We start from the raw sequence: 11315 nt of genomic DNA, 5'->3' as shown, positions 1-11315 counted from the left end.
CTTCCGCCACTGCGCCGTACTATTACACACCGCTCTGCCGTTTGCTACCAAACTCGACTACAATTTCGGACAAGCGTGTCATATTCGAGATTAAACTATGGGATACCGATGTAGAGAACAATGTGCAAAACTACATTGCCAGACAAACCGGTAACCAAACCGTAGCAATCCATCTTCTTCCATTCCATTACATATGTACGCTTCCAGACAATCGGGCACTGGCATAATCATCGCACTGTGCAGCAGTGGATTCCCATTGGTAACGATCCACAATTTGTTTCGGGAAATATCCCATGCGCATCCGATAGCCAGTGTCGCGAAGCTGCTAACGCCGTAAAAGGCAAACATTTTGCTTCTGATCTGAAAGTGCTGTTCTCGTCGCGCACGCAGATTACTCAGCGGAAAGCAGTTCTAAACGTCGCCATGACACACCTGTTTTGGACATCCACCTTTATGGCTGCGAACTCCCGCTCAGAATTTACGAACTTTGTTTGCCTAAAATTTGACGATTATCAGGATTTGGTACGAGAAACCATTGAAGCAGTTGTGGAGAGCGATATGAATACCGATGAACTTTTGGAGAACAACGAACTGGAAACCGTAATCCATCGCATTAGTGCACAACTACGCCCTAATGTTTCATCCACCGCTCATTTGACCGGAAACTGGAATGACGTATTTTGGCGGGTGCACAGTGATCGGCCAGATCAAAAAGCTGCAACGTTCACTGAATTATTTGCCAATAATAGGCAATGGATGCAGTTACTGATGACCGGCAGTTTAACGGCGAATGCGACTAGCTTCGCTTTTCCCACTACCTCAGAAACGGAGGCATTTCTTCGCATCATGGATGACATTCGGGATTCGAAAGACAGGATACAGTGGAATGGACAGCAGTTTATTGTGAAACCCATGGAAGTACGGTGCTTAAACCTTTCAGCGTTGCGTAGCCGGGAGATCCTCGGAAAGGTCACGGTCCGCTTTAGTAGCAGCAGTGCTGATTATGCTGCTGTTGCCAGTATGAACGTACGTCAAAATGGTTCCATAGACGAAAAACCAGGAGGTGCCGAATGTTCTGACAATATGAGAAAAATCACAGCATTACAAAACCAATTACAAGCGTCTTTGCAAAACCAAACGTCATTAAAAAACACTTTACAAACATTGTTGCGCGACGTGGCCGCTTTGAATGAAAGCTGCAGTTCTGTAGCTGAAGATGTACTGACGCTGAAAGTTAATCGCACTACCTTTGCGTCACAGTTCAACAACTCCAGAACCAGAAGCCACGAGCTGGAGCAAAGGCTAATGTTGGCAGTAACATCTAAAGAATCTCTCGTTGAGGCAAATGCGGACAAAATCCGTTCCCTGGAAAGTCAACAAAAAGCCTTGAATGCGGACGTGAAGACGGTAATGGTCAATCAAACTTCGCTAGGATACCAAATTCAACAGCTGGTTGCTGTACCGATTGGAGCCATTGTGGCGTACCCGAAAGACCGTTCTCTACCGGCATGTGGCTGGCATGCGACGGACAGTATTTCAGCCCGGTTCATTATCCGAAATTGGCGGTCTTGCTTGCCGATCAACGGCTTCCTGATTTACGTGGACGATTTCTACTTGGGCGTGATATAGCTGAATATCCTCTGGGAACAAGAGGGGGCGAAAAGTCGCATACTTTAACCGTGGCCGAGATGCCGATTCACGACCACAGAGCAAATTCTGACGAGAAGTATACCTTCCTGACATATAAAATAGGGGATACTTCGCAATCATGCGCTGATACAGTATGGAAAGACAACAGTGGCCCTTACTCTGTACGGTACCAGACAGCCTACTCTGGTGGGAGCCAAGCGCACAATAATATGCCACCTTATTCTGCCATTCTCTATGTCATGCGGGCATGCTAGTAGTACTCTGCAGTTGAATTATTAAGGCCTATTTTTACTCGGCTTTCGTCACATTTTTCTTTACGTCCGTCAAAATGGCAGAATATGCACATGAACCTTGATGTCCGTAAAATCTGACGACCGTGATAAAAGCCGACACTAAGATCCGGCTTACATCACGGACATGAGCAAAACGACCTCCTGGTTATACTCGAAAATCAGTTTCGCCAAACCTCGAAATTCTAAAAATGATTTCAACATAAAATTACGACTGCTGTACTTCCTGTGGGGTGGGATACATTCAGTATATTTCCAACAGGCGATATTTATGCAACTTTGAACCTTTGGTTAATCATCCACTGCGCGTTCGGCTGACTGATAGTTTTACAACGATTTATTGTTTTTTTCGCTTAAATTCTAATTTCCGCTTGAATTCTAATTTTTCACCTAATTCCGAAGATGAACGCTGCAGATCGACGTTTCACTTGTGTATTGCCTCCCAAAACTAATATTTAAAATATTGTCAAAATCAAATGTGCAGCTGCGTGGGAAATGGAAAATTTATTATTTATAAAGTGGTCTTTCAAGTGTTTGTAGGTAGTAAAGTACAATTGTGCCTGCAGAAAGTGCGCTAATAACATACGCATCGTTTTGCATGCTAATATACGATAAACATGCAGAACTTCACGATCGTGAAGTTTAAAAAATAGAACTAGTTCTATTTCCAAAATTTGACGAAAGTAGCCAGATTTTGACGAACGTAACCTTGACGAAACTAACTTACGGTAAGGTGACGTGTGTGTGGTTATACTACCTACCTCAGTCACGGACACTGTGACGGAGATGTGAAGGTATCTATACTCGCCGAAATAGCTCAGTTTCGCGAGATGTGACGATCTTAAGCCCGAGTAAAAATAGGCCTTTACTCTGTTGTTGTAGTAACAATAAGCAGTGTAAGGAAAACAAACCTCCGGCAAAAGTTTGAAGGCCATCTGTTTATTGATTAGAAATATACGAGTATACCGGTACAAAGGTGTCTTGCGGACATGCAAAATTTAAGCGCGTATATAACGATGCAAGCGCGTCCTGTGTGAAACATTAGATTTCTACCCCATCGCTTTTTTCATTCACAATATTCGTGTGCCTTGTACTAATCAATTCATGTATGCGTCTGTTGTAGCGCATAAAAGGCATTTCGATTAACTGCATAATTGGGACCGGACCGGATAACAGTAACAAACGGAAATGGAAAAAAAAGATGAAAAGCCTTATTCGATACACTACACAACCTGTATCAAAATAACAAAGGGATTATCATTAAATCATGACTTCTTCGTAAATCGCTTCATGCATTATACTGCTTCTCGAATTCCGCCCTCGTCTGGACATGCCAGTAAGGCCAACGGTTTTCACTTCCGGGATTTCTCCACCATTCTGCATCGCCAACAACGCCGCATCATCCAGCACCAACAATCGTTTCCCGCCAAATCTCTTTCTCGTCCCGGGTGGATACCGTTGTCGTTCCGGCGCACAACTGACGCGATTGGTCCATTCCGGCCGTACCGGCACCGCTGTCCGCAGCGGCCGCACCGACTGCGCAGACACCACCACATCCGGCTCATGCTCGTACAGACAGCTGTATGGGCGCCGCGACGAACACGTGTACGAATGCGATACACCGGTGTCCGACGTGTCCGGCAGCGGCTGATGTCGCTTATCGCTGTCCGGATCGGTGTAAAGTGTGTAACGCCGGTGCTGGCGATATCTTATCGCCTGTCCATCATGTTCGGCCGCCGCGCGGGCTGCTTCGCCTTTCCGGCGTAATCGCACCAGGACGGCCGGCAGGATCACGCTGTCGGCGTCCGATAAGCCCGGGGAGTGGTAAGTGCTGTTGGGGCTGGTGGGGGCGATCAACGTGGGTGGGGCTGTGTGTGTATGGCGCAGCGACTACTGTTGCGTATGTGGTGCCGGTATTGGAATGCGGGGTCAGTGTGAGAACTGTTAAAAAAAGTTTGCGTTACTGTTACGATCGCTACCGGTTACGTGTGCGAGTAGCCATGAGAATAAACAGCAAAAGTCCAAAGATCGCGTAACAAGGAAAATTTAATAACTGCTCACCTACCGGACTGCTGTGAGAAATACAGATAGGCGGACGGACTCACAGTCATGTGAACATTGCACACATTCGTGAAACCATCGTCAACATACGTCCACTTCGAGTTTTAAAAAATTAAATTTAGCAGTCAGTTGAAAACTTGAAAAGCTTGAAAACTTGAAAAGCTTGAAGACTTGAAAAGCTTGAAAACAGTTGATAACTTGAAAAGCTTTAAGCAAGTCAGCGAAATCAGCAGGAATTTATTATTGATTAATTTTGACATTGATCAGCTTACTTTGGTCGTTACCGTTAAGTGGTTCATTATCTTACGCATCAATTAATCACTCATCTATGCGGTCAAACAAATATTCACTCGCTTCCCTTTGTAATCGACCGCTACAGCAATATTATTACAGACAGAAATTTCAATAACATATAATAGTATGAAACTACGAGTAATAAAGCAGCTAACGTCAGCAACTACCTGCAAGTGAACATTATTTGTAAATTGTAATATACGTTTTAAGCTCCTAAGGTTTCGCTTTATTTCTTTTATATCTAGGTTTCGCTTAATTATCTACTCTAGTTACGTACTTTATTTGTCCAGGTTTCGCTTTGTTTTCCGCTAATGGTCTAGTAATTTAGTTACAAGTAGTACTCGTATGGTTGCTAATTGTATCCGGCATTCAGTAACTGCTAAAGTTGCGGTAACCGTACATATTTGCTTATATTGTTCAATCTGTTCAGATTAAAAAGCAGAAAGATAACAAAAACGCATTTTCCGATTTTCGGCTGTGCATAAAGTAATTAACAATATAAATTGTGCGCGAATGTGTATGTGCAACTCACAGCCACAGCCACAGGGACACGGTTGCGCAAGCACGATATTAAAATTTACAGTAATATTAATTTTGGCTTTTTCGAAACTGCAGTGCCATTATGATTTCGCACAGTCGCATTACCTTTTTCTTGGTGCGTTACGCGGAAATCGTACATGGACACCGGTCGTTGCCGCTCCACAATCATCCCACGGGATCGTCCCGGTCGTTCACGCAATGAACACTGTGAGCATGGCTCTGTTTGCCCATTGATAAAATTCTTATCTTGAATCAACTGATCGCTTTTTTTCCCGGCCAAGCGCTTCTTCAACGCGCTCATCCATTTCTGCAACCGGCTTTTACCCTTCTCGACATCACTCGGCGTCGGTTCATACACTTCCCGAAAAACTTCTTTAGAGTACTTCGGCACACGCGGCAACGGACGCTCTTCCAAAAACAACGGAATGCGGAATTCATCGTTATTACGTCGAAGCATTTTCTCGCAGAGAAAACTTATCCAGATAAATGAGCAGCTTTTTGAATTTTGAAACCGGATCAATTAAACACTGTTCGAACTTTATAGTGCAATGGGAACGCGGCGAATGACGGATGCGCTAGTGACCGGCACAATATCCGCTCACATCCCCACAGATTGCAAAATCGCAGATTCTCAAATTCCCCATAAAGCGTCGAAATTATCGCTGTACACTATAGTCGGGCCAAGCGACAGCTGTAGTAAGTTTGGATTGTTTATTTTTAGGACGGACTGGCAGTGCATTAACGCTGAAGAGTGGTGCCGGCCGATGGGGGGATTGGTGTGGAATGGAGTTGATTTAGACAAGGGGCAAATGATATACGATACATCTGCTGCACTATTTGAGACATAACAAAACCGCTTGACCGGCGGCAGTTGGGTCATGTGCACGGCTGCGTATTAAAATCTGAGGCTGCGCGCGTATATATGTGACGAGTGAGATGTGCGCCAGTGATCGATATTTACTATTGGCTGCAATTTCTACCTTAAGCCACGCCTTACGGCGCAGTACGGCGTGAATCCGTTTATATCCGCTTAAATCCACAGTTTGTGTTTTAACTCACAATTCAGTTTAACTGATAGTTTATTAAATCTACTGTACGGACTTGCGAGTGATACGAGTACAGTATTATGCATGAAATAATTACTGTGATCAAAATTTAATGCAAAACGTACTTCTATACAAGACTCCTAAAAAGATAGAAATCATAAGTCTTATGATAGAAAATCAAAGTCACCATCAAGTGTTTTGCCAGGCAATGCTGGCATTAATGCAAACTTTTTCTGTAGTATGATTTAATAAATTAGAAGAAAACATAAGAAAACAGAAAGCAACAAGTAACGTTGCCGGTATAATTAAAAAGGGGAAGCAGCAGTTTATCCTGGAGTCTATTATTTCTTGTCCGTTTAAATCCATACTTAGAAATCTGTGTACAGTACATATCGATGCCACTCAGCGTACAATAGAATTTTAATGTTGTTGGAAGTGATTGATTTGGAGAACTACTTGAAATGCTCGGTCATGTCCTTCAAATGGCATACGCAGCCACGTGCAGTCAATCAGCAAATGATGCAGATTAAAAGTCACATAAAACGGGCCTGATAAAGAGTGGAGAGCGGGCGAGTCGCTTACGCGCTGCATTCCAGTGTGCACAGTTGGGACTAATTGGTCAACCGATCAGGCAGACTGGTAATCGGCAAATCAATGTACTTGTACACGTATATGCGGCATTCAAGGGGGCAGCACACCATGCAGCCAGTGTAGTGTTTATATTTAGTCTGCTCCATCTGTTCGCCTCGTTTGAACTCTTATCACCATGCAATCTGACACGATTCGCTTTGTCGCATTTTCAACCATCTATCAAAATTGATTCATCCAAAGTGAATTTTTATGGCTTGCTTCGCAGTATTTTACATTCTGAAAAGTTTGTAACAATAGAAAGCTTTGTGCTTGTGCAAGAACCAACTTAGTTGGTTAATGTTTTCACGAGAAGCATAGTTTTTGCATCACCCGTTCACTTTGGTCTAATCCAAATATTAAAGAAGGTTTTGAAAGACAATGTACCGGTAACAGTAACAAAGAAAATTATTTTAGGTACCGCCACCCTCAGGAGTTGCTCTACTGCTTCAGCTCCGTACTAGCTCCGTAACAAAAATTAAACGTCGTGACCTTTTGTAAGAAATGTACTTTGATGGAACTCCGATCTCCGTACGAAAATATGGTTTCCGACATATTTCTATTCAATTCTTCGGTTAATGTCTGTTTTAATTTGCGTCATTTTCTTTGTCTATTCCGGATGCGCAAAACAGTATTTAAAAGTTAAAAGAGGAAGTATTCGAGAGGGACTGGTGTTGCAAATTCGCTCAAAGTTTTGATTAAAATCAGATTAAAGTACACCTGCAAGTTCACATTACCGTATGCGGAATAATTGGTAAACCGGATGCTGAATTTGGTCGGTAGTAGCTGTCTGGGCTATATACTTACTCCTTTTAAACTTGATCACGATCCCAATAAACATGCGCGTAGCGGTTTTAGAATCTTCGATGGTACAGTGCGATTTCCGTTCGGAATTCAGAATAGCACTTCGCAGTTCTGCCCACCAAATTTCAGTTTTCGTCACTAAGGAAGAAATTTTCAAGTCAGTTTCCAGCATCTTCGACGGAATGAGGTCTTCGGAATGAGGACTTCTTTTTAATTCAAAAGCTTAAGTGTTTCGTTAATAATATTCGGTAATAGGGCAGTAAACACACCTGTCAGCGGAAGTCGGACTAATGAGAGCGTTGAGCTCCCATGTTGGAAACAGTCGTAACAATCTTAATTATCCTCTTAGATACCTCGTTAAGACTCCGGATAACGCATCTGCACCCATATTAGGCGACTCTCGAAGATCATTCTATAATTTGTATTAGAGCAGTTATTGACGTACGTAGCGGTAAGGGTAATGCTCGAGCCTGTGCAAAAGGAATTCAGTGCGCAATTAATGGCACGAAAGCCACAGACTATAGTAATTCAAATACTCTATGCTCGGGATAAGAACTTCCATAATGGTAATCTTTAGTATCCTCGGGAACCCATTAGCCACACTTTTTTGGAGTTTAGTATGTACAAAAATTAACGCACTCATTAGTTATTCTGTGGTGGGACATGTCGAACAACACTTCTACCACAAATTCTTTAAATAGTTTTGGTTGGAGCTACGCTAATATCTTTAATCTGGCTTATATTGTGTGCGGCGTTCTCCTCAATGTCCTGGCGTTGTACGCATTATACCTGGACCGCGTACATTTTACGCCTTTCCGTGTTTACATCGTAAACATTATCCTGGTCAATCTATATCACGCCGTTTTCGGGAAAATCTCCAGCATTTTACTGTACAGAAGTGAAGAAGCATTTCTGAACAGCAAGTACTTGTGTGACTGGTATATGGTGTCAACGGCCGTTATATGCAGTGCGACCGTTCATGCCAACTTCCTGATGATCCTTAACCGGTTTTGGGCGGTGACCTTTCCGAATTCTTATCGTCTTCGACACAGTGTCAGTGTGGCGTGCGCGGCATCAGTTGCCATGCTGGTCTACTGCCAGTCGGTGACCTTACCGCCATTTATACTAGATGCAGTATATTATCGACAATCAACGCGCATCTCGGGATTTTGTATACCAAACTTTCCCGCACAGTTCGAACTCTTTCGTGCTGTAATTTGCCTAATGACAGTGTTTCCTGTTACTATCATTGTTATTTTATTCCCCATTATTTTGTGGAAGGCGAAACAGCAAAAGCAGGTGGTGGCTGTACCAGTGAGATCCAACGGAACAGAGAACCCACCTGGCCAGAAAATCCTTGCCAGGAAATCCAGATCCCGGAATATCAACATGGTCATGTTTTATTTGCTAGTCAGCTCGATGGTAGTCTGCTGGACCCCGTTTATTACAATAGTCGTGAGTGGATATGGCTGGAATACCGTCTCCGATACCGCGCTACGCCTGGCAGGTTTGCTCTTTTCCTGTCAGGTCCTGATTGATCCTCTTACGCTTATCATTCCATCTTTCATTTCCAAGTTTAAGCGACACCCTGGCGCTCATTGTTAACCGCTTTACTGTTTTCCCAGCATCCATGTTATAGAGGGCTTTGCCGAAAGAAACTAAAACTGAACTGGGGTATGTTTTACTGGACAGCGAAGTCTGCTCCGTTTGCATCGTTCCTTTGGACGATGCGACTATCTGTAAATATGTAATTAGTGGTCATTGTATCAACTAACGCTGGGTACTTAAATGTTCCCGTAGATTTTGCACGTTGAGTTTTTCCCTTACAGTTTCTTATATATAGCTTTAAAATAATTGGTTTTCTATTATTCAGATTTGTTTTGCTGGCTAATTTACAATTGACACATATTAAAGCGTATTATTAAACGTATTATTAAAGCGTTCCTTAATAATACCGAGGCATCCCAGTTCGATCCAGTGCATCATCGTCTTGGCTGATTTTAGGGATAAGACTTTTTAACACTTTCATATTCCTTTACTATGCAGAACATGAATAACATCATCTATTACGTATACTGGCTGGCAGTTTGGCACTACTTACAATAAATACAGTCTGTGGCTGGTCAAACAGATTAACACTAGAGACGTCAAATGGGTTTTCAACATCTGAGTAATACGTCCTTAAAACATCAGAATTTCAAACTAATTTTATTTAGTTATCTCACAAACAAAATTTATCAGTCGTGGAGGAGTTGAGATTAATTCGCAAGCATGGTGCATATACATTAATTCATCGAAAAGATACGGTCAGTGTAAATTCTTGTACAGGCGTCGGGTATGCGGGGGCACTGATATGAAAGAGCAGGGGGACCTTTCAGTATCGTTAACTTAACGTTAACTTATGGTTAAATTATTTAAAGAATCAGCAGAGCTTTCTCCTTCGTATCAACGGCGAAGGTTATACAAGTACAATATACAACATACAAGAAAATACGAAGAAGGATCTGCGTTCAATCCGAGGAATACTGAATCTGTATCTGTGAACTGTAGTTATACAAAAAATTTATTCTACCGGCATTTACCCGCGGGATCGGGTTCTTTTATACGCTTGCAACTACTTTGAATTATTATTCGGTTTGGTAATCCAGCCAGAACGCGTACTACAACATACGACCACGCCCAGTCACCGGGAGTATGCCGACAAATCGAAATTAAAATATGTCAGCAAAAATGCTACGTCACCAGATGCTGTGTGCACCATACCGTTCTAACAGTCATCAGCTGCTAGATTTTGTTACTTAACCATGCCGAAGGTCCTGGTACCGTAAAATCACGTCACTGCAATCGAAATACTATGGAAGTGGTCATTTTCTTTTACCTAGCCGGTCCCAAAAGTTCGGTAAACATGATAAGTACTGTCAGTGAGAGGGTGTCGTGTCATATAAAAACAGCGAAATATCGTGCGGCGAGACATTTGTGTACATGTTAGTACAACTAACTGCAATGATTCTATACACATATGCTATAGTTACCAAGCCTCCACAAATGCGCTTGCAAACAGAAAATGCTCGTTTATGTTTTTGCGACAAGACGTCGAAAACGTTAGACTGCTTTCCGGTGTTTCGTGTGTTCATCGTTGTCCTGGTCCGAAATAAAGAGGAAATCCAAGGAAGACGACCGCTGTGTTCACTTGCAGCCGCCAGCCAGCGATGCCATGGTGTCGGGGGAATGTGGATCGTCGATTATCCGATACTGCGGAAACGGGAAATGTAATTCCTCCGAGATCCGGTATAATACCGTAGTTGGGGTCTCATTTCTGCATTGGGTTTGGTATTTGAAGGCGAGTTCAAATGAGTCACACGTACGTACTAATCGTAAGTCACATAAGATTAAGCGCCGATGATTTGCACATATGCAGCACTGAAGTTCCGTTAAAAAATGCCCGCTGTACATATGTCAAAGGGGGAAAACTAGCACTCCTTGAAAACTGCATAAAATCGTTCGGACAGTGCGTTTCTGCAAAATGTTTTAAATCGGGGAACATGACCCAGTAAAACTTTGCTTGTTTACATTACTACGTATTGGTCCGCTTATAAGAACCGTGCAATACGCTGTGAGGTTTTATGAAAAATGTAAAGTGAAGTTTTATACACGTCGACTACAGAGTACCGTCTCCGTAAACTGTAAAGGTATGGCTTTCGTTATACTGTATTTCCACCGAATTCTTCCAATTTGATTGCTCAATTACGTATACCATTTTCCTTGATAAGTTATTTCCATCTGCGCTTGGTATTGATTTACCTAGGAACCTATCGCAAGAGGTAAGTACTGTAAATTCGCTTGAATTTTTGAAAATAAAGGTAGTATTTCAGATTTGAAGGTAAACTGCGGAATAAAATGCCAAACCGGCTGATTAATTTAATCAGCGGTCTACATAATCCTGGCCCCACATAATCCGCCTGGCCCCAATTAGTATACGTATGCTCTACTTCGGGATTCTTCG

The 11315-nt window shown here is 42.6% G+C and overlaps 1 protein-coding gene across 1 annotated transcript; it reads right to left on the bottom strand.

Moving 5' to 3' along the window:
- Nucleotides 1–3004: 3004 nt before the first annotated feature.
- Nucleotides 3005–5707, bottom strand: LOC129595635 (uncharacterized). Its single transcript, XM_055492694.1, has 2 exons — nucleotides 4941–5707; nucleotides 3005–3881 (listed from the first exon to the last, which is right to left on the bottom strand). The coding sequence occupies exons 1-2, from the start codon at nucleotides 5290–5292 to the stop codon at nucleotides 3664–3666; spliced, it is 570 nt and encodes a 189-aa protein (XP_055348669.1). The 5' UTR covers nucleotides 5293–5707; the 3' UTR covers nucleotides 3005–3663.
- Nucleotides 5708–11315: the final 5608 nt, after the last annotated feature.

Source organism: Paramacrobiotus metropolitanus, unplaced genomic scaffold (assembly GCF_019649055.1).
Source record: "Paramacrobiotus metropolitanus isolate TYO unplaced genomic scaffold, Prichtersi_v1.0 Parri_scaffold0000080, whole genome shotgun sequence".
NCBI lineage: Eukaryota > Metazoa > Tardigrada > Eutardigrada > Parachela > Macrobiotidae > Paramacrobiotus > Paramacrobiotus metropolitanus.
This window is presented reverse-complemented; position numbering and strand designations above follow the sequence as displayed.

Bases quoted from the DNA above. Each gene is read 5' to 3' on its own strand.
- LOC129595635 (XM_055492694.1), bottom strand. From the start codon at position 5,292: ATGCTTCGACGTAATAACGATGAATTCCGCATTCCGTTGTTTTTGGAA. The intron at 3,882-4,940 runs GTAATGCGACTG...TTTTTTTAACAG, and splicing joins CGTAACGCACCAAGAAAAAG to TTCTCACACTGACCCCGCAT.